Here is a 22,975-nt window from a genome sequence, read left to right on the forward strand (position 1 = left end):
CATCCATCCTAGGCCTTGTGTACTTCCCCGAGGAAGAGAGAAGATAGAGCTGCCAAAAGGCAGGTGCCTCAGAAGGCTGGTCTGTGCTAGGGAACCTTAAAGACAGCAGCAGAGGCCGTTTTCTTTCCACCAGCTACTTGTAGAGCCTCTCCTGCCTTATGGCAAGGCTTGCAGCACTGGTTACACTTAAGAAGTGTCAGTCTCTGAATGGGAAAGCCATTTGGGCTTCTTCTGGGGCCTGCCAGTCTCTCTCACATTCTTGAAGGAGAAAGAACTGTGACTCACTCTGCAATAATGCTTGCTTTTTGTAATACTGTGCCAGTATTGATACCGTACAGACCAACTCTGCCGTAGAGAGCCCTCAAGGAGTGCAAATGTACAGAAGCTGCAGAATGTTCATTTGCCCCGAGCATCCTTCCTGTGTATGTGAAAAAGCAAGAGTATGTAAACAGTGTCACTCAATGAAAAACTAATTTTTGAGCTCAGGAAGCTGAAAAATTTCTGAAAAGGACTACTAGTCACTGCAGTGTCTTGACAAAACTGCAAGGTTTTCTCATGTCATCTCTTCTGCTAACGCTTCATTCCCACAACCGTATTCCAGGAAAGTGATTCTGTGTGCACTTTGTATGTTCAGGTTCTTTTGGTTCTACTTGGAGGAAATTAATAGCCAAAGATGATGATGGTGTAGAGCGTAAGGGCTGTATTAAGACCAACTTGGTAAAAACAAAGGCTGCCTGGCTTTTTTCCTGGAAGAAACCTAAAGGGCACATTTACGGTTCTTCCCCTACCATACCCCAGAGCATTTTGGATGGATTCAGCTCTTAGCAAATTTATTTTTTGTTCTCGACTGCAGAATCCATTCCAAAAAGGGACAGGCTGTGTTCTGTTTTACCAGCCACAAAAATACTCTGTTGCTCTTTGAGATATGTAAAATATTCGGTTGGCAAAACATTTTTTTTTTTTCCATGGTGCTTGCCTGTGGGTTTTCTTACAGGCTCGTACAGTATACTTGCTAATATGTTTATCAATATTGTGCAAAAACAACTTACACTTGCAAGGCTAATCTGTCTGAGTTCTGCTTTGGAGAGTTGAAGGAGAAAAGCTTTTTTAGAAAGTGATTCAAAACAAACTCACATAGTCTGGTGGTTTGGGAGGGAGACTGATGAGATTAGCCTCACTAGCCTAAAATTGGCTTGCGTAAATGCTTCGCAAGTCCATTCTGGTACTTCAGAAAAATTCTTTGTAGTACTTCAGAAAACTGAAGTTTGGTTTGGGTAGGATTAATAAAATTGTTTTGTTGTAGCTGTGCTGTAATTTTCTGCTGGGATCTCAGAGCTTTCTGTAGTCGAAGTTGGAATCCTTCACAATACAATTTTGGTAGAATAAAGGTGGCTTGCTTACAGTTCTGCTTGAGAATATTTTTGGCAGGAATCATGTTTCCCCTGCTGGATTTTGAAAGCTGTTTTTCAAATGTGTTAGTCTTCTTGGACTGCTTTTATTCTGACGAGCTTCACCTTTGGTGCAGTTCATGGAACAGACTAACCTTAGAAAGAACGTGGTTGTGAGGGAAGTGTGTCAGATGACGATGTGGCCTCGGAGGTTTGTTGTGGTCTGAGGACAAGGCGGGGAGCTCTGCCCATCTTGTGGTCGGGAACTGTAGCCTAAATAAAATGATTGGTAGGAGTTGATATCTTCAGAAAAATTAAAATCTCATGTTCAATATTTTTTTCTTCTGTTTCCTAGCATAATTTTGAGTATACTCAAAATTTGAGTATACAGCAGATCTGTTGAATGAACTGATGGTTTATCTTTTCTACTCTGAGAAGTGCCTTATTTAAGATCTGGTCCTTATTCTATGATGTTGCAGTAAATCAGAAATATATGCTTTGTTTCCATTTTAAGACTGAAAATATAAAATGGCCTTTGTAGTAAATATGGATCAGGCCTTTAATCCATAGCTCTGTAGGAGTTTCAAGCTTATTCTTCTGAATGATAGCTGCAAAGTTTTATACTGTTTCTGAGTTGTCAACAAGAGCTCCCTGTTTAGTGACAAACTTTTACTTTTGCCGAGAAAAGTATATTTATGTACTCTTTAATTGCACACTACCAACTATGAATGTGTTGCATAAGCAGAAATAAAATGCACGAATGTGAGGATAACAGGGGTGGCTGGATATTTCTCAATTTTGAAACTGATTTTGAACGTGTATTAGAGCAGAACTGTAAGAACATCATTAAATGGAGGGAGGCAGTCTATCTAGATTGGGCATAATTTGTCTCAGTTATGTGTCTGTACTGCAGGAGATGTAGGCATTAATGTTATTGCTCTCTGTTAATGGATGTTTCCTCTAGGCAGCGAATGAACTGAATTTGAATACTGCTGTGGTTAAGCATTTTTAAATTGTGACCAGCATGTACCTCCATCCCTTAAAGTTATCAAAAGTATTAAAATGCAGCCAGTTTCTCTGTAATTAAAAACAAATTTGGAAAGTAGTATAATTACAACACTGTCTTCTAGTTGTAGAAAAAGAGACACCAAAGTGACAGTTTTTGTTCCTCATCAAGTTCAATTACATTGCTTTTGCTACAGTGTTGTTTTTTTCTTTTCAAATTTCAAAGAATCCACATTTACTCCTTGTTCTGTGTCTAAACTGTGTTAGTGTTTAGAAAATGACACAGTGAAATGATGAATGGAGCAAAGACGTTGAGATCCTTTAACTTACTCTGGTACGATTATCATATAGTACATTAATTTTATTTCGATCCTAGACAAAAATCTGTTGACTGCAGTGTAAATTTTGTGTGTGAGGCAGGAATCGGGCCTTTCATCAAATATATTCAGGACTGTAGCGTTTGAAATTGTTGGCTTTGGGGAATTTCAGTGTGATTGAAAAGTGTTATTTATCATGTCCTATCTTCAGATTCTGTCACTTCGATCAATTGCTTTTTTTTCATAGAAAAGCTGTAAGAAATATGTAGTAAGGATATAAATGCAAAAATGACATTTTGAAGACAGTGCCCATTTTGATGGGTTCCTGATGTTGTCTTCTGGGACCACTGCCTGTTAGTATTCGTGGTGTTATCCCATTCAGTTTGTTACTATGAATTTGCCCTTGCTGGCTGTATTGCTTTGATTTTCGTACTGTGAAGCCCTGCGAAGTTTAGAACAGAGAATAAGCATTGGCCAGAGTAGCTAGGGGCCCTCTCTTCAAGGTTTTATCCTTTCTGTGACTGGGCATCACCTTTCCTGAGCAGCAAGCTTGTGTTTGCACTGGATCCTTGCTGCCTTACGAGGGCTTGGGAGCTTTCCTGAAGAAGCCTTGTACAGTAATTAGTTGGCCACGTAAGCAAACTGTGGAGCATGCACTAATGGTTTGGAAAAAGCTAAATTTCCATTTCTGGGAAACCTCAACTTGTGGTGTTTTAACAGTTTTCATCAGACTTTTTCTGTGTAGGTAATAATTACTGTTATTCTGTAAATAACTGCAGAGGTGGTGTATGTGACCATCTTTCTAATACAGCGTGTGGATGGTCAGCTCTTTGGAGGAGGGTCTAGCTGCCTGCCTGGGTTTGTGCAGAGCCTGATGCAGGGCGGGTTGTTACAGCTACTCTCACAGCAGTTCGGGACATTACTGTGCTTTAAGTAGCAACAGCCCAGTACAAGATAGGAGGCAAAACTGGCTCTTGGTATAATACCATCATAATAATTGGCAGGGAAGTTTCTACATCCAGATCAGAAATTAAGCCAGTTAAATTTAAAATACAGTCTATGGATGGGGTTGGTAGGCGGAGTGTAACTAGCATAAGTGGATATGCTTTTTGCAATGAGGAGATTCTTCTAGTTCAAGAATAAAAAGCAAGAGTAATGCCACATGTATGTGGTATTATTACCACTAAGTACTAAAGAAAGTCTGTTTCTACCTACTGTGTTCTGGAAATTTGTCAGAAGTCCTCTGTTACAGGTTATTCTGTTCAATGCTCCTTACTCAAGCGGTATCTGGAATTTAATGATTTTTCTACTCCCTAGGGATTTTCTGCAGAACTATTAAACTGGCATACGAGTCCAGATAAAACACTAAAAGAGAAAAGGTGGGAAAAAACACTGACGAGGTTATGCAGATCTGTAGATCTTTCCTAGAATAGTGTTTTAACTTCAGATCGTGGTATTATTTGTAGAAAAAATCTAAAGAGTTTAAAATAATTGACCACCTTGAAGATCTGCTGTTTAAGGAGAGAGACAAGATGTTTAAGAGGATTTAATGACTTTTAAACCTTTGCAAAACCAGTTGAGCTTCTTTAAAAATCAGTGATAGTTGATAGGAACTCAGATCAACTTTGAGTGATTTCTGAATTGAAGAGTAGCAGAGATCTCTTGGAGCTTGTTACATGCAGCGAACTCTGAGTGTATGAGAAAACTTAAAAGATGGCATTATGGAAGCGATTAAAAAGTAGGCAAAATAATTTTCAAAGTATTGTTTGAAGGAGGTGAGAGAGAAATTTTGGGGAGCCAGAAAAGCCAGTACTAGGTAGGATGAGCTAAAGCTTGGGAACCGCAAGCCAATTAATACTGACTAACTTTTTAAAATCTATTTTTGTTTCATAGGGATGCGGTAAAAAAATGTACACTTTTTTGAGGGGGACGAAGCAATTGCAAGTGCTGAGATTTCTAGGAATCTCTATTGGAGTAACGCAGATCCTGGCTATGATCCTCACTATTACTTTGCTGTGGGCTCTGTACTATGACAGAAGGGATCCTGGGGCGGACCAGATCATGGCCCTGAAGAGCGATACCTCGCAGCAGCTGTCATGTCATTCTGTGGAGCTACTGAAACCAAGCCTGACAAGGATCTTTGAACATACATCCATGGCAAACAGCTTTAATACACACTTTGAAATGGAAGAGCTGTAGGTGATGCAATGAATCTGAGAAGTCACAAAGAGTTTTAATAGGTTTTTGTTGTTATTTTTATTCCGTTCCATCAAGTACGCCAGATATAGTCTTTGTATGCTTCAGAAAACAGCTAATGAATGGAAGTGAAGGAGGCCAGCATAGAAAGAAGGATAAGCCTGTCAGCCTCTTAGCCATGGCCTCAGCCATGAAACAGAGTTGATTTTGTTTGTTTGTTTTTTTAAAAGGCACTCATTCGCTGGGCACAGTAGCATTTAACTTATTGTCACAAGCTGTGTGATGTGTAAAATACTGATTCATTCACAGGTAGACAAACAGAACCTCTAAGGAAGCATCACGGGAAAGGAAGAGAAATATTCGTCTTCTGAAGAAATGAGTGTGCTTTGGACAAACAAAATGTGACTTCAGTTGAAATTGACTTTTACATTTTTAATAAGCCATTTGGAAAATGTCTTAATCAGGGATCTATGTATATATAATTGTGTGTTTTTGTGTGTGCATGGAAAGCAGAACTACAATTCAAGTCAATACTTGGATTTAAAAATTTGCAAGAGTTGTAAAAAGGGCGAGATTTTCTTTTTTCTAACAAAACCTTTAGCCTAGCTGTTGTTGTTAAAGATGTTCTAAAACGTCTATTTTTATCTAACATAACTGTTTAATTTTTAATTTTAAATATAATAAACAGGGATTGAAAACAAAACTACAACTCTGGACAATAGACTTTAATTTTCTGAGTAATTCTGGAGAATTCTTTTTTGAAACAGTTTGTTCTATGGACTATTTCTTAGTGAAAAGAAAGAAAACCTTAAAAATTATTTCCAAAGTGGGAATCAATACGGGAGTAGCACATTTTTATAGATAAATCTTTTCTCCTGTCTGTGACTCCCCTGAAGGTAGAAAGAAAAGACTACAAGGAAAATGCTTACAGTTCTGGATGCTATTGCAATAATTGTAAAAGTACATAAGGAGAAATTATACTTTGATGGTTTCTTCATTAAGAGCTCTCTAGTGGCTTAAAATGCCAACTAGGAACAGCGTTAAAGTGTATTTATTGAGGTGGGGGAAGTGCATTTTACTGTATTTTTATGAACAATGTTTATATCATAGGATTATTTTTACAATTGGCCACGCTCCTGAAATATATATTTGTTCCACTGAGTACAGTAGTTTGTGGCAAATGGGTTTTTACATAATATTACATTTTAAAAATTCTTTCATTTGTTTTGGAATATGTAAAAGAAAAAAAAAAAAGCAAGGTGTGATTTGGTAGACAATAAAATTACTTTTGTCTTAAATTCCATAATGGCTTTCTTATTTTGAAGTCCTAGAGTGTGAATGCTTTGGGTGGGACTTGGGAGGGTCCTCCTGCTTGTGTGAGTTAATTTGACATGTCTTTACCTATTCCACTTACTCTGTTGTAGAGAAACTGCATTATAAATTTCATTTTCTTTTTTTATTGCTTCTGAGAGAGCTTCTTAAGGGCTCATGAAATTAAACTCTTCAGGTGCGTGGGCTGTTTGTTTTTCAGCAGTCTACATGCGGGTGTAATTATTTCACAGGTAGTATTGCAAGCAAGATTACCTTTCTGCTTTTGTACCTCTCCTACAGATGCTAATACTTACTTTGGGAGGTAAGAAAAAGGCTAAAGGATAGACCCTCCCCAAGTTTTGCTTGGAGTGTCTTTGTCAGAAATACTTTCTCGTGCACCATGCGGGAAGCCTTGTTGCCCAGCGTTACTGCAGACTTCCACCCTTCCCACTGCTCAGCCTGGGCAGCGTTGCTGCAGCTAAGGGCGAGGTTCCTGTGCAGAAAAAGAGCAGGTGCCCGAGAAAGCCTGGATGTAGACCAGCTCTAGACTTCGGCCTGCTACAGAGACCTGTGATGCTACGTAGTGGATTGAGCCATTGTTGGTTTTTTCCCCTGTTTAAAGAAAAAAAAACAACCAAAAAAACCCCCACAACCAAACAAGCCACAAATTGTGGAATCTTTTGATTGTGGATTGCATGGATTTACATGTACACAGCTACACTCAGCTGTGGATTACAGCTGAATGTAGGGAATTTCACCGTAAGTAAGGTAAAAAAGGGCCGCGAGAAGTCCTGCACTTTGTCCAGGAAACCCTGACGCTTAACCTTTTACCCGAGGGGTGTCTGTGGAAGCTCCCCTAGCCATGCTTCAGCTACCCCAAGTCCTCCCATGGGAGGAGGACTCCCCGCGCTACCAGTGAGCGTTGCCTGTGTATCCTCTCGCGTTCGGGTTAGAGCTCATGAAGGAGCAAACACAGCAAGCTGGGCTGGGGAGGTTCATCGGAGAAGCCCACAGCTAGAATTGGAGGTACTGCCAGCCCGGGTCATTTGGCCGTAGGCTTCCCAGGTGGTGAGGAAGCACTGCCGTTAGGTGTAGGCAGGTTATTTTAAGAGCAGAGGGAACGTTTGGGGTAGGGCTCCTTTGATACAGGACCAGCCTCCCAGACGAGCGTTTGTGGACCCCCATGACAGTTGGGGTCACTTGGGCTTGGCTGCCCAAATCCTGAGCCAGACAGTGTTCAGTGTGGGGCTGGTGTCATTAGGGGAAAGACCCACACACCAGGAATGCTGGAAGTACTCCCTTCCTAGTAAGGACTACTGAGAAGTGTTCTGGGAAGGAATCCTTCTATTTTGAGTATCAAACCACACTTGCTGAAATAGGTCTCAACTGTAAATTGGAACGCTTTCAAACTTTTTTCTTTCACTGTGCTCAGGCTATGAGGGGTCTCTGTTTTTCTGGGGCTTGTTCAAAGAGCCTTAAAATTGATTGACTAGGCTGCTGCGAGCCTGTTCTTTTCATGTACAGCTCTAGGATATACGTAGGAGAGAGGCTGCTTGGCAAGAGGGGAACATTTAGAGATACTTGCAGCAGTGAAAACCACTTCATCCTTTTATTTCCTTTTTCCCTCAGTTTTGCAGGAGTACCTGGAGGAGAAGGGTGGTGTGTTTTTCTCTGCAACATAAACTGTAACGAACCAAATCTTTCTTGATGCAACAAGCAACTATGGAGCTGCTTCTTAACATTTTTCACTGATCACTTAATGTTGAGGAGAGCAACAAAAGGGGGTCACCCCTGCCCGCATCAGGTGTTTCTGTTCAGCCCAGTGAGTCATACGTACCAAGTCCGTGGGACTGTGCCTGTAGCTGTGGGGCTGAGTAAGGCTTGACCACCCAGTCATGACTCGGGACTGTAGGGATGCTTTTAGGAGGCAAAATTCGCTGTTCCTGGTTTTTGGACAAGGTATTGCCTCGTCTGCCAGCTGGTCATATGGCAAGGCTTTCTGAAGGCACCATAATTATATTTTCTGTTCTTTATAACAGTTCATTTTGTAAAAGCAACCCATAAATATAAGGCAATATGTAAAGAATAAATAGTAAAAAGAGAGGCTGCTGGTCACAGCGACTATACAGTTAAATGTGATGGAGACAGTGATTTTCAAATAGTTTTTGACGTTTTTACCACAAAAGCATTATGTTTAATTCATATGAATTGCTATTATTAAAGTGAGATTGTATCTAAAACTTTAAAACTCGTGTATGATTGACTACATTTCTTTAAAAGAAAATTGGGGCGTCCCAAATACTTCAGAATTTTTATGCATTTACTTGCTTTTTATTCAGCACTCCCCCACCTTCAGTTGTTTCTTGTGCATAGATACTATGAAAATGGGTACCTTAAAAGGAGATAAATAGATAATGCAGGCAGGTAAGAAACTAAGCTGTCCAAGTAATTATGTATATCTTGCAGACTTTGTTAATCTAAGTAAGTTGTTCACTCCTGACTGCTCTGTTAGCTGCACGGTTACATATCCGTCAGCTGATCGCTGTTCCAGAGCACCTCAAAGTCTTCAGCTGTTTCCATGGTCAATGGGAAAATAAAGTCCTGGTGGGCCCCAGATGCAGGAAAGAGAGCATATGACCTCCTAAACACCCTCCCTGCCCAAAACGTTATGATCCTGTGGTTTCACTAATTGATCCTTCCCCAGACCATTTCCCTGTCCGAAAGCCGCCCTTCTCCCTGGAGCGGCCGAGGTGGCATCGTGCTCTCCACTGCAAGCGCCTTCTCTCCACCGCCAGTATATCCGAAGCCTCCAAATGTAAAGTACACGCTCTCTGTTTGTCTCCGGTAGCCGTTTTATGGGAGGATGGTCGTTCTCCTTAAAAACGCTCTGGGGTGGTTCAGAGGCAGGTACTACTTCTACCCCTTCCCCCCCGTCCCCAGAGCAGCGGGCTCCCGGCAGGGGCAGCCGCCGTGCGTGCCGGTGCTACGACACGCACAGCTGATGGATCAGCAGCATCTGCGCTGCCGGTCGCCCTTTGCAAGTGATGCACGGTGTGTCGTTACCTGCTGTTCTGCTGCAAAAGGAGTTTGATCTCATCCGTGCACTAACGTTTTATCAAGGGAATTTGGTATCAGGGTTGAGGAGGCTCTGTAGCCCGGGAGGTTCAGCAGAGCGGTCTGCGTCTGAAATACTGAAAACATAGCGAATACTTTTTTAAAGGTACAGAGAGGTGGAACTTAGATTGCTGGAAATAATTTAATGCCCCAGTTTTCTCTGCTGCTGCGGGCTGGGAAGGGAAGGGTGATGGCCACTGACACACAAGAAGGGCATCCTTACGGAGCTGCAGCATCCCCAACTCGGTGGCTCTGGTATAGTTTAGATACACCCACGGCTTGCCTGGAATTAGTGTTGGGGACATTCCTTGCCCTCAAATTTAGTGTCCCTTCAATCTTACTAGGAAAAAAAAAAGTTCCATCAATAAGTTATTGCAAAACCAGGTTTACCCATTCAAGCATGCAGATGTTTTATTTAAATATTCCTCAAATGTCTATTTATTCAGCATAACGCATGTATTATGCTGCCTTCTGAAATACGATATATGACTGTCAAACAAAATTGTCAAAACAACAACCTCGGTTTCTTTGTATGATACACAGAAATAATTACATTTCATGTACAGTACAGATGCATTTTACACAGTCATCAACAGTCATTCACTACCAAAACAGCATTTAAATCACCTAAAACACCAAAAAAATGTGTATTTCCCAAATTCAGAATAAATTAATGATTTTGCATGTGACATAGGAAATAGGAGACAGGACTGGAATTCTGCAAAATCATACTAAATTATTCCTTAAGCTGCATTTTAAAAACGAAACTACAAGTCGCTTCAGGGGTGTAACTGTTATGCGAGTGTATTGCTGTAGTGCGTTCTTTTTAGTCCGTATGAAAAGGAGAATAAAGAGATTTTAAAAGACACGTGACCTGACGGAGCCAGTAAGTTTCCTGGGTTGCGTGTAGTCTGTCCCGAAGTGCGTTTAATAACTGCCTTTTTGCATTATTTACTTGATACAACTAGTCAAGAAGTACCATGTGGCATAAAGAAGTTGTTGCTGCAGATTGCTAATATTAAGGCAGTTTTTAGATCAGTAACTGTTTGGCAAAAGGTGGGGACCAAGCCATTTTTTGGATGAGTAACCATGGGTAGGAGTAGGATGCAAGTGAGAACTCTGGGTCCATTCTGCCTCTTTTCTAAACCCCATTAAAACTTAACGTAACCCACCAGCCTCAGCAGAACTGCAGTTTTCCAACAGGGTAAAAGAGAGGAGAGCAACTTCAGGCTGCAGAGTTCCTCGGAAGGAGCGCTCCTCTGGCTCACAGGACAGCCTGTGGTTCTGCTCTCTGTTAAGGTTTGAAAGAAATGTAGAAGCTCAGTTTACGATGAGTAAGTTATTCTGATTCGCAGAAAAAGTGGGAAGTTAACTGCAAATTAACCAAGCTTCTGAATAAGTAAACAATAAGAAAAGAGAGTAATGCATGACATTATATACTTCTTTTAATTGCAGTTTAATTCTAATATGTGACATTATTGTATTTTGGTGTATGTACTGTAGCATGATAGTCCATCATCTACTTTTCACTCTCTATTGACAGGTAGAAAGACCAGTATTTGTGTGCAGTAAAAAGTGTATCATCAGCAAGTTTCAGTTTTTAGTGGGTGTTTTCTCTTAATGTAAATTTTCAGGTCAGTAGAATGCTAGCAAATACTGTACTGAAACATACACTAGTCAAACTATTAAGTAATGGTGTTAATCATTTATTGTAATGGCATCTAATGCACTGAGCCGTTTGATTTATATGCATATTTTATTTTGCAGACATGCAATTATTTCTGATCCAGTGTTTTTGATGTATATATGTATGTATTGTTATGCACATATTCCGTGTATATTTGATGTATACGATGTATGGTATGTCATGTATATAGGAAGCATTATGGTACATCTCCTAATGCACTCTCATGAAAAAAAAGACACTTTTTTATCAGAAAGGTTTCCGGTAACATCAGTGTCTTTTAAAAATGAAGCAAAAAAGCCATAAGTAGTAGAGCCTTCATATTAGCTTTTAGGCCTGCCCATGTGGGTAAATTCCAATTGAAATGAATTACATTTTTATAGCTTTGGGACCCAATCCATTATTCTATCAGTGTTCTTAGGTAATTAAATGTCTTCACACAATATAAATTCTCAAGAAAATTTTAGGATGCAAGTTTACAGATAATTACGAAAAGAATTTAGCCATCTTTTTTACCGAATATCTTTCGGTGTTTTCCAGCGTAGCCAATACTCTGGATGCTGCAGAATGTCAACCAGGAAGGACATTCCTAACACATGGAGATAAGTGTTAGTCGATCCCCAAAGCACCTACGTGGTAATTTTAATTCAAACAGGATTGATCCTGCAGGAGTACACTCAGATGAGAGGTTTGTTCTGAAAATACAGAAGTAGACAAGATGTCTACAGAAGAAAGGACTGTGTCGATTCATCGGTAGCCTTGAAATCCCAAATAGTACGGTAATGTGGGAGCGGACAACAAACTGTCGTAGAAATAGAGGACAGTGGACAAAAAGAACAATGACTGAATAGCGCATTCACGGTGCACAGTTTGGCTGTAAGATTATTTAAATGTTTGCCATTAGAAGTTTATAGTGTAGATGAAGTTGTGTAAAATAGTTTAAAAAAAAGAAATCCTGATTCCTGATACAACAGGTGTACAGTGACTTATTGCAGTTGTAACAGTACCTAGGAAGCAAGATAAAACAATAGTAAATATTGAACTAACTGAACACGTTTAGTTCACTAATGAGTGTTTGAATAAGAAATACTGCATTTTTCAAAGGGAAGTTATTAGTACAACTACCATGGAACATTAACAATCAGCTTGTTGTAAGTGCACGGAAATGCCCCTTTCTACAGTAATATTTTATCATGCCTAATCTGAAAAACAACAAAAGTAAACTGAGATCACAGCTCCAAATAATTTCAGCATGCATTATGGTTGTAGTTCTTTCAGTCGGTACAAACATATTTCACATGAGCATTTTTTCTTTCATTTTTTGATAGTTTCTCAACAAGTTTGTGGTTTATTAACAGGAAAAAAAAGACACGTTATCAAAATGTTTCTCGTTGTTTTGCATTCGGCAGGAACACAGGTTTGTTTCTATTTTTTGTTTTGCATTTTTCTTTTTTTTTTCTAAAAAGAGCTCTCATGATAGGAAGAAGCATCAATGGGGACATTTCGTTGTGCTCATATAGTAAGTCAGGATGGTCACAGAAGATTCCGCTGCGCGTCAGTTCGGGCAAGGGGTAAGAAACTCCTTTTGGTTCGCACGCCACGACACCGAAACCCCACAAAGTGGTTTTTTTTTTTCTCCTGAACCTCTCGCTCCGCGGCCGCTGGCGCGCGGGTCAAGGGGCCTTGTCTTCGTCAGCTCTCTCACTCCTCGCCACTCGCTTCTCACTGCTCGAGCTCAGCCTACAAGTGGTCCTTATGCTAATTTATAAATAATTCCTTATTCTATAAAGCAGATACTCTGACAATGTTTCCCCCCGAATACTCGGGAGACTCTGGCCTATCGTCTCCTTCGGGTGTGGTGACCGGAGGCGTCGGGATGCTAATTATTGCTGTAGTGACGTAAGGCTGCTCACAGTTTAGTTTAACGCACTCTTCCACTTTGGCATTTAAGCTGGAACGGCTGGAGGAAGAAACAAACACCCGTGAAGAAAGGAAGCCCGCGCTACTGCAAACCTCTCGCGCGCCCGGTTGCGCCCCCTGAGCCGGCCGTCTCCATCCTGCCCCGGCAGGGAGCTGGGGGGTGCAAAGCGGCACATCGGCCCCCCAACGCCAACCCTGCGCCCCCGGCTACGGCCGCGGACGGGCCCCCTTTCTCCCTTCCTTCCCACCGTTTCGGCACTTCTAAAAGCTCCCGGGCTCAGCGCCTAAGAGTTTCGGAGCAGGGGAGGCACGCGAGCTGCTCCGGGGAGCAAGCTTCCCGTAGCCAAGTGACTTGCTACGCAGGGAAGTGGCCACTGAGGTGTAGTCCCCGTCTCCTACCGGTTCCTCCATGCCACGCTTACTTAAGAACGTGTTGTGTATGGTGTATCCTCAAGGGTAAGACACAGCGTCACACGCACTAATAAAGGGTAACGCGTTCACGCAGTTGCTGCAGCACCTCAGCGTCATAAGAAGCTTGTAAAACTCAGACCGTTTTGAGGCGAGGCTGGCATTTGGCACTTGCGTTTTTAGCTTGGTTTTTTTAGCACAAAGCTGGTGCTTTGTGGTTTTACATACTCTGTGACTGGAAGTATGGTGCAGGAAAGTCTTCTAGCAGAGAAAGGATGGATCCAGGCAGGAGATTTCCCGAAAAGCTAAGATGGATCGGAGCTTTGTGCTGGCCAGGAGGTCTCATTGCACGACAGCTGAAAAATTTCAGCAGCTACCAGGTGCTGGATTGTTCATGGAAGTGAAATCCAAACGTAGTAACTATACAAAGCAAGCTACTCAAAATGTAACTCAACAAGACAATCTCTATAGCAACTGGTGCTGAAAATGCCTCTTTTAAAATGGTGGCGTGTTTGAGTTCAATAGAAACCACTTCTGAGTCTCCCAAGACCTTTGCTGTGTTTTCAGAGGTAGTGAGTGTTTGGATATACCTGGAAGCCACACGGTTTACTTGTGAGACTACAGAGATGCTCAGTAATTTACAGACTCTTAAACTGCACTTTCCTCACTTTTGTAACAACTCAAACTAGGAAATATATTTTCCTTATCCATTTCATATTTTTTATTTAGAAGAGGCATTCTTATGTCTGTTACACTTAGGACTCTGGGAATTGGTTTGACTTCTGCTCTGCGGAAATGCGAGGACGTCTCATTTGTCCTGCGCTTCTGAACCAAACCGGTAGAAACAGCAGGGACAGACCTGTCTTTCTCTTCCCACTCACTCGTCTCGTATATCCGAATTGCACATTTTTCTATGCTAAATTTTTCTTGGTACGTGTTTGTCCACGGCATATAATATTCGGTGCTGTAATTTGGGGTCCCTGGGTGCTATTTGCTGCAAATAGTACACGGTAGTTTGGGGGCGGGGGACACGAGAGGGCAGAAATGGATGTGGAGAGCCTGTTCTGTTATCTCGGATTAAGCCTGGAGCAAACCGAGTGCAGGATGTTCCAGTACTAGTGGCCATTTTTGGATGACTATTTGACTTTCACCTTCAGCCTCACAGCCTCCCCGCAGAGGCCGCGACACCTCTACCTCCCTTCTCGAACGCGGGCAGGGGCTTCGGCTCTCGGCGTGCTGCCGCGCGCCAAGTACCTGTTAGACAGAGGCGTCCTCTCCACGCATCTGATCTGGATGGTGCTGAGCTCCTGTACGCTGCCTGGGCGGCTGCCGGTGGTGGTGGTGTTTGGGATGCGGTAAGTCTTTTTATGTCGTCGTGAGCAGCAAGTGCCGGTAACGCCTTGTTGAGATGAGAGAGAGGGGCTGTGGCTCGGGGGTCTGTTGACGGTGGAAACCTCCATGCAGCTCTCTTCATAGACTTGCTCATCCACAAACTCGTGATTCTAGCCCAGAGGCATCCAACGAAGGGACAAAGCACACGCAGAAAGATAATTAAAGTGAACATATTAATCGTGATTGTTTAAAGACTTAAATTGACACAACTGAATAAACTGGGGAAGTTAGACGGCTTATTCTTGATTATGGTGTTTAGCCCGTATTAGCCTGGGCTGAATACCAATACAAATGTAAACGCTGGAACAAAATGCGAAGAGCTCTAAATAAGAAAAAGTTAATCCAAATTATTTTGTAAAATAGCACATGATTGTAGTGCAGTTTGCATTATAAATACCCATATAATCTATGAAGTGCCACAAAATAGGGGATTGTGTTTATTAATAAAAACGGAAGTGGTGCTTATGTAAATGCTCTAAATGTCATTTGGAAATAAATAAGATTTATTGTATTGAACTATAATAAAATAAAAATCATAAATATTTTCCAGATGAGTTTATAAAGCTTTCTGTTTAATTACATGTTAGAAATCAGGATCTGAAACAGTGTGTTTTGAGGTATGCATCTATGTAAAAGAAAAAAATTCAGTCAAATAGAAGTTTTGATTAGAGGAGATGAGGCAATTATTTAAAAGCATCCAAAAAGTTCCTGATTACTTTAGATGGATGTATTGAAAGCAGTTTAGAAGACTGAGCATTTAGTTAAATGCAGTAGTCTTTATTCACGCAATCTTTGCTTCATCCCAGCATAGACTGCAGCCGTATAGGGTTGTCGTAGAGCTGACTCCAAATTCAAGCAAATGGCTGGTTTATGTTAACTCCGTAGGTGATTAGGGAGCCTTTCACACATAGCCGTGATTTCCACATTATCTCTGTGTGCAAAGGAGTGTGAAATAGTGGTGTTGCTTATGGGGGGTGGGGTGGAATTTTTACAGTCATTAAAGTAGCAGCCCAAACTAAGCAGAGGTTAAGGTATGTTCATGAGCAGTTTGAGAAAGCCTCCTTTTAAAAAAAAAAAAAAATCTTTCCAGTTACTGCTGGAATCAGTCTGCATATCCTGAGGATGGTTTAGGGAGCATTTTCTGGGTTGTTTTATGCTCTGCTCGGTCTCGTTCACTTAAAGTTTGTTAGCTTGCTGTGTCTTTGTGTATTAGAATGAGAAACATTATTTTTTTCCCCTAAAGAACGATGTCCTAATTGGAAAGGTGCTGATGTTTTCCAGGAGAATTACAGTACAGTGCTAATATAAAATATGCGAGCAAAGTAAATAGAGTAACAACTGTAGCCAAGTGTTCCCAACAAATGGAAATACCTTTATAGGCATATTATTTTTATTTCCATTTTTTCTGTTCTTCTTCACTCAGATGTAACTTTGCGTGGAAATGAGTGGTGTTGAAGAATGCCAATTTCAAGTGATATGGAAAGAAATAACTTGCTTGAAAATTGACTTCTATAAGGCATATGTCAGTCACAATCGAGATTTTGAATGTGATCACACAGTGGATATAATATTCAGAGAGAAAAATTACCTAATTGCCATTTTTAGATTACATTCAGTGGCTTACAGTATGTTTGCCAAGAACTCTGCTAGTTTTCCAATTAAAAGTAATTTTGTGCTTCCTAAAACTTTTATGGAGCAACCAACTCAATTCAATTCAACTCAATTCAATTTGTAGGGTCCATTAAAGAGGGTTATTGAGTGAACTTTTAATATAGACTGGAAACATTTTGAAACAATATAATGGCTCAAGTTAATATATTTGATTATACTTATTAATTAACTGTTCTTAAATCAGCTAAAAGTAGCCTGTAAAATATAACTTTCAGTGCAGTTATTTTCATTATTAATGTAATTTTCACAGAATTCCCACATAACATTGCCCACACTACATTTTTTAGAGTGGAAGAGATCTTATCCTATTGACTTTAAAGTACTGGAAAAGAGAAAATATGCCTTTGCTTAGTATCATCTGGGCTGATGCTTATCCCAAATGATATTTCAAAGGATGAAGCAAGGCTAAGAAGGCACCTCACTCTTGCTGTTAGACCATGAACCAGCAACTTGCCAGATTCTACAAGCTGACAGCCCAAAATTTCAAGTTGCCGCTAAAATTTTGGTAATGCATGATCTGACCAGGCAGTTGCAGAATACAGCTTGGAACCCCTGCATGTTTGTGTTCATGTGTCGTGTGAACATCAGTGCCAGTAGCAGGACCCAACAAACAAGGAAAAAAGTAGATTCTATTCAAATTTAGAAAACAAGATAATACTTGCTTCATAGATTTATTCTCTTTTTTTTTTTTTTTTAAAAAAAAGCTGTTTAAAAAAAGAAAAGAAGAATAGGCTTACATATTCCACCTTTATGGTTAGCGGAAATGTGAAACTTTGGGAGCCGAATCCAACTCCCACCAAATGAACAGAAATTTTTTTCCATGATTTCTATGAGTTTGACAAGACCTGTGGCTACTACTAGGGGTTTTAAATATGTTTGTAATGTTCAACTATGGAGCAATTTTTAAGGCGGATCGCTATTATCAGGTTCTAGTACAAAATGTCTCAAAAATGTTCCAGAAGGACCCAGCCTGAATCTTGGCAAAGAAACCACATTATACTCTGAGTAGGAAGCGAGACGTTTTGTCCTACAGCACATTATATAAAAATGAATACTCCAAAAATAAGGATGGAGAAGACATAAGCACCTATGGGATGACATACTACTAAGTGGTATAACAACTGGGCCATTCTATTTACAAAGAAATGCTCTCGAAAGGAGAACATTAAATTATACATATCCATACATCATATTTTAATTTAGCAATGTCTGTTGTGGGAAAACCTTTTAATCTTTTTTTTTTTTTTTTGAGAAAGATCAGAAAGACTTTCACATTGATCTCCATCAAATATAGCAGAAGCATTACTAGGTCTTTTAATGAAAATCTAAAACTGGACTGTAAAGATAAGACAAAATAGCATAAAGTTCCACTCTATATACAAAACATAAAAAGAAATCATATATTTTTTTACATGCAGCTGGAACTTATACAACTAGATGTAAATTTGTAAATGGTAGTTTAATGGATGTTGACCAACTTACCTATAATATAAGGTAAATTCTACATGACAACGTAACCCCCGCAAAAATATAAAAGTACAAGGAGATAGTTTTAGCGTGCCCTATGTGAAATTCCTAAATCTACAAAGATTAAATTTAATATAACTAATATTTATGTTCTTAGTTTCTTCAGGAAATGATAAAAGAGGAAACTGTAAATTTAGGGATGACCAGGGTTATTGCTGTGATGTTATCTGTCCAGAAATATACTATTAGTAAACATGGCACTTAGTTATTACTGAATCATAACTCTGCTGTGGTTTACTATCCTTTATGGCTGTAAAATTATTCAGATATTGACCAGGGAAAAGTATAGAGAGCACATAATAAGTAGTCCTTTTGATTTATAGGGAGTTTCGAATCTAGATGAACATATTTAGGCTGTTATGAATGACATCAGTGATTTCTACAGAGATCTCAATGTCTAAACTGAAGCCAAAAGACTTTGAAGCTTTGCGCCTGCATCTGGATTAAGCACTTGAAGTTTCAAAATAGGCTGCTTGGGGATCCTCTTTTACGGTCACTTCAGTGAGAACTGTGTTCACGTCCGAGGAAACACTCAGCAGCTCTCCCTGTACAAAAGCCCAACATGTGCTCAGGCAAAAACTTTCGTTGACTGCACTGAATATTGAATGTGTAAGGATTACAAATTGTGTTTTATGAGCTATACCGCAGAAAAGTGCAGATGATAACATTATGGAGCGTATGAAAACCATACTGAAGGTCACACATACAGCTTGGCTATACTGATGTCATCTCACTGATGCCACCCTAGATGAGGCTCTCATCCAGGATCGCTCGGTTATTTATATGCAGTGGGCATAATGCCTTAAAATAAGATAAAATGGCTTTTCTTCCCAGTTAACTGCTTTCATATAAAGGCTTACTAATTAGAAGAAATACAAAAAACATTCAAAAATAGGCTGGTGTTGGAATTCACAGGAAAACACAGTTTGCTTTTCTTACCGTAGTTTTTTCCAGGCAGTGAAGCAGGTGGTGGTGCTGCGTTTCAAAGGAAGAGCCAGATTTGCTAACAAAGGCCTGTTCTTCTTCACTGGAGGACTGTTAATACATAGAACTCCGTATTATTCTCATTTATGAACAAGAGGGTTGTTATCCAAATATTTGATCAGAACTAATCTGGATTGCATGCGGTAGCATAACTGCAATGCTTCATCTACACAGTATAACCCAAACTGTTTTGGACCAGAGCTCTCTTTTGCTTGTTTGTTTTTTAATAAAAATATTTTCTTTCCTTCCCTTGTACCTCCTTTTAAATGTTTCCATCTTAGGTCTTTTTATGCATAGATGGAATAGTACAATTTACAAGTGCAATCAACATGTAAGCTTTGAATGTTGAATCAACGCATACTTAAAATTATCATAAATTTAAGTGACAGTAAAATATTTTTTTTTCCTGGGAATGTGCCTCATTTGAAGGAAATTAAACATAGTTGTCCTCCTGGGATCATTTCATAGCACTAAAGAATTTGTGGTATTGCTGCTTACACAAAAATTCATGTCAGTGATCCCAATCTGCTGAGTTTGGAAGGCATATAGCAGATGTTACTGAGACAGAATGAAGAATTAAGTAGAAAACATCCACTGTTTATCAATTGCTTTCATAATTATTCACTAGAAAGCAGAAAACTAAATAGGGGAGGAAGTGGAATAATAGGAAAGATTACAATTCAACTTTAGGATATTCGAAATCTGCATGGCAATTAAGCTATTTGGTGGTTTTTTTAGTTCAAAGATTTGAATTCTTTCAAGCAGGAGAGGAAGCGAGGGCTCTCACTGCTTGTCTTTTGTGCTAGACCGGACGGATGGATGGACGGACAGACAGCCCCTTCCTCCTCTTCTGGCTATAGGTTAAAGCATTCGCCTTCTTAACGCATATTGAACAGAAAGGGCATAGAGGAATGAAAGCCTTCCTGTATCCCTCAAGGAGTTGCCTAAATGCCAGAAAACGGCAGGGATTAAAAAACACTGTGTCTTCAGTCTTTCTCAGCTGGCTGGAGCTGCGAGCAGCCAAGGGGCCGTCTCCAGCAGCGTGGGTCGCTGCGCATCCCGGTCCCAGCTGCTGCCCGGGGCTCCCGCCGCTGGTCCTGGCTTCCTCAGCAGGGGTAACGCGGGAATTTGCTTCAGGTAACGTTAGATTTCAATGTGATTCTCCTCAGAGCAAATAGGTGCTTCCGGGGATGAACGCTTTCCACTCTGCAACAGCCCTCCGTGCAAACGGTACCCTGGAGCTACCTCTCTCCCTCACTGATGTTGAAGCCTGGTTTTGTCACCCATGTTCTACATGTCTAAAGCTGAAGGAGATAAATCCAACCTACCTCCTAAGAGGCAAATGCTCTGTACTTTCTTAATGAGGTCTTCTACAGGATCTAACTCTAAAAATGTGGGTTACATTTGAATCTAGCACTTCTATCTGGCCCATTCCCTCATCTTTTAATACCCCGTCATCAACTCTCATAAGATCATTTAACAATAGTAATTGTCCAATTCATCTACCTCTAAAGATAACGTTGCCTAAAGACTGGAGTTGACTTGCCCTGGTGATAAATAGAATAAGCTACTGCTGGGCTGTCATTAAGCTGTTACTCTGGAGGTGGAGGATATAAAAGCATTACCTGCTGCAGCTGGTTACTCAGTAAGCCGTTTCGTTTGCTCTGCATGTAGGCATTAGCACTCCCACTCTTTGCTGCACGAATTCGAGCAAGTCTGGCTTTCTGTGTAAATAGACAAAAGGAAGAGTGTCACTTGTACTCGTATCCATTATTCTGTTTATCTAAAACTGCTAATTGGAATCAGCTGCTTATGAATGCCAATATCATAACGACTAAAAGGCTGCATTGTGTGTGTCCTCCAGGTGGAGCAAATCATGAGCGTCTGCCCATTTAAAATGCAAATGACAGAAGTTTTTATTTGTTTGCATGCATCAGCTCACAAGAACAATGATTTTGGAGAAGGGACTAGACAGACGAGCGTGTAAGTGCCTCCTTTTTGCTGCATTGTTGCAACCGTGCCACTCCTTATGCCTTGTGGATCAGGAACATGGGCATCCATCTCAGCTGCTCCTGCAGTGAAAATCTCTTTAAAGGGGAATAAATGGGTCGGAAAAAACATAATCTTGCAACTGCCGTGAGCTGGTTTCTCAGAGCCTTCTGGGTTTTTAGAGTAGCAGAATGTGGTAGTGTTTTTTTATGCTGTCACCCAGCTAAGTTCCTGAATGCTTGCCAGGCCTTTTAAAAGCCTTTTTACCTCTCCGTGCCTGTGGGTGTAAACAGACTTAACACTTGTCATCATTGGTCATAATCTGCTCATAACCTGATTTTTCCGAGACTCCAGCCATCAAATTGCTGGGAGAGATTTGAGATTTCTCAGGTGAGCTTCATTGCTTGTGAAGGTGACTTTCATTCCAGAGCAGAAGGTGGCTCATGAGTGAAGAACACTTTGCATCCACTGACTTTTGTACAACAGTTAGAAGCCAACATCAGGGGAAAGCATGAAGACTTTCTCAACCAATAATATGGAAACCAGAAGCTTTTATGGGATTTCTAGGATGGCTTCCTGGTTCTGTAATTTTTGTGGCTGGTTACATGTGCAAGAGGGAGTCTGGGTTTGTCTTCATGGTTAGGTTTCTGATTCTGAAAGCCAAATGCCAAGCAGCATCTGGAGTTGAATGGCTGCTGAAGCACAGAAGGAGACACAGTGAAGAACTTGAAAAAACAACTTTGCTATGTTAATAGGGATTTCCATATCTGATAATTACTCAGCTAATATTTTCAGAAAAATCGAGGGAGCAATTCCCCCCCCGCCCCTTCCCTGAATTTGTGTGGCATTAAATGTCAGCACGAAATGACTGAGAATCCCTGAACACTTACAGAGGGAAGCAGCCTGGTCACTGCAGCTGCCACATCTCTCTGGCATGATTAATAATTAACTGACGATGAGGAATGGCTCAACACCACGCTTCTTTGCACTCACAGCCTCAAACTCACAGATCTTCTCAACAGCAGGCGAAGAAATTCATGACAGCTAACATGGCTAGAATCTGGCTTATGTTATATGTATGTCATGTATTTATTAACTTTTAATTGTTCGGAAAGAAAATAAGATAATGCTGGGCATGTGTGCATCACTGAGTCAAAAAGCTCACATGAGAGGCTGTTGCCTGATTTTGCGATATATTGGCCGTTTTAGAGTAACACATTGGTTTGTCACCTTCCTCGGTGCACACAGCCTTTCCCGCAATGCAGTTAATGCATCTTATTCTAGCGGTAAGGGGCAAAGCTCCCCGATCACTTGCACCGTGCCTCCCCACAGGTCCCCTTCTCCTTTCCCCTTCCTCCTGTTAGCACCAAAAGGACACCTGCAGCCCCACGCTCTGTCACCCTGAGCAGGTCCCCAGGGGCTGGACTGGGGGTAAATGTCCAGTCAGGGCTCTTTCACTGAGCCCCACAGCTCACACGGGCTCCTTGGTGGCACATCCAGGGCTACCAACGTGGTTAGGGCTGAGTCCTCAGGGACTAGCGATTAAAAATGCCCTTGGGCAGGCAGAAAATAGGTTATTTTCGGGGTGGAGCTCTTGAGATGCAACGCCAGCATGACAGGCTGAAGGCCGGGGGAAGAGCTTTACCCGCACCGCAGAGTAGTCATGGGTTGGGACATGCGCACCGCGCTATGTTCGTAAATACATTAAAAGTCTCTCTTAGCATGACTGTTTAGCCTTAGGAGCTCGAGATGCTTTAGAGATGCCTTTGCAGGGTGCAACATGGAGTCCCATAAATAAGTGATTTCAGTCACAAACGTTTTAGCTATGGTACTTTTCAGTGTGCTCTTTATACAGGGAGATTCATTAGATTTAATGAACAAACATTTTATGTACATTAGTTATGCTTTTCCTTTTAGCATGCATATTCATTTTCTCTTTCAGTGATTGAAGCAATAATTATGGTGCAGCACGGTTTAATAAAGAAATAGAAAAAGTATAATGGTTCATCAGACTATCTTAATATATCAATGTGCTCCAACACATATAATATGAAGATTGTACTTTCCAT

General features: G+C 40.7%; 2 protein-coding genes across 6 annotated transcripts in view; one reads left to right on the forward strand and one right to left on the reverse strand.

Annotated features, from left to right (window-relative positions):
* Positions 1-6,204, forward strand: part of TSPAN12 (tetraspanin 12) — a 45,275-nt gene extending 39,071 nt beyond the window's left edge. For all 4 annotated transcript variants that reach the window (XM_069802050.1, XM_069802053.1, XM_069802051.1 and 1 more), the window contains one exon: positions 4,604-6,204. In XM_069802050.1, the coding sequence (XP_069658151.1) occupies positions 4,604-4,909 (306 nt within the window). In that variant the 3' untranslated portion in view covers positions 4,910-6,204. The remainder of the gene's footprint in view (positions 1-4,603) is intronic.
* A 6,169-nt stretch (positions 6,205-12,373) lies between these two features.
* KCND2 (potassium voltage-gated channel subfamily D member 2) overlaps positions 12,374-22,975 on the reverse strand; it is a 277,265-nt gene continuing 266,663 nt past the window's right edge. For both annotated transcript variants that reach the window (XM_069802055.1, XM_069802054.1), the window contains exons 4-7: positions 20,543-20,641; positions 18,873-18,968; positions 14,598-14,845; positions 12,374-12,975 (exon numbers count right to left, since the gene is read on the reverse strand). In XM_069802055.1, coding sequence (XP_069658156.1) covers positions 12,798-12,975; positions 14,598-14,845; positions 18,873-18,968; positions 20,543-20,641 — 621 coding nt within the window. In that variant the 3' untranslated portion in view covers positions 12,374-12,797. The remainder of the gene's footprint in view (positions 12,976-14,597; positions 14,846-18,872; positions 18,969-20,542; positions 20,642-22,975) is intronic.

Source organism: Haliaeetus albicilla, chromosome 14, assembly GCF_947461875.1.
Source record: "Haliaeetus albicilla chromosome 14, bHalAlb1.1, whole genome shotgun sequence".
In the NCBI taxonomy this organism is placed as follows: domain Eukaryota; kingdom Metazoa; phylum Chordata; class Aves; order Accipitriformes; family Accipitridae; genus Haliaeetus; species Haliaeetus albicilla.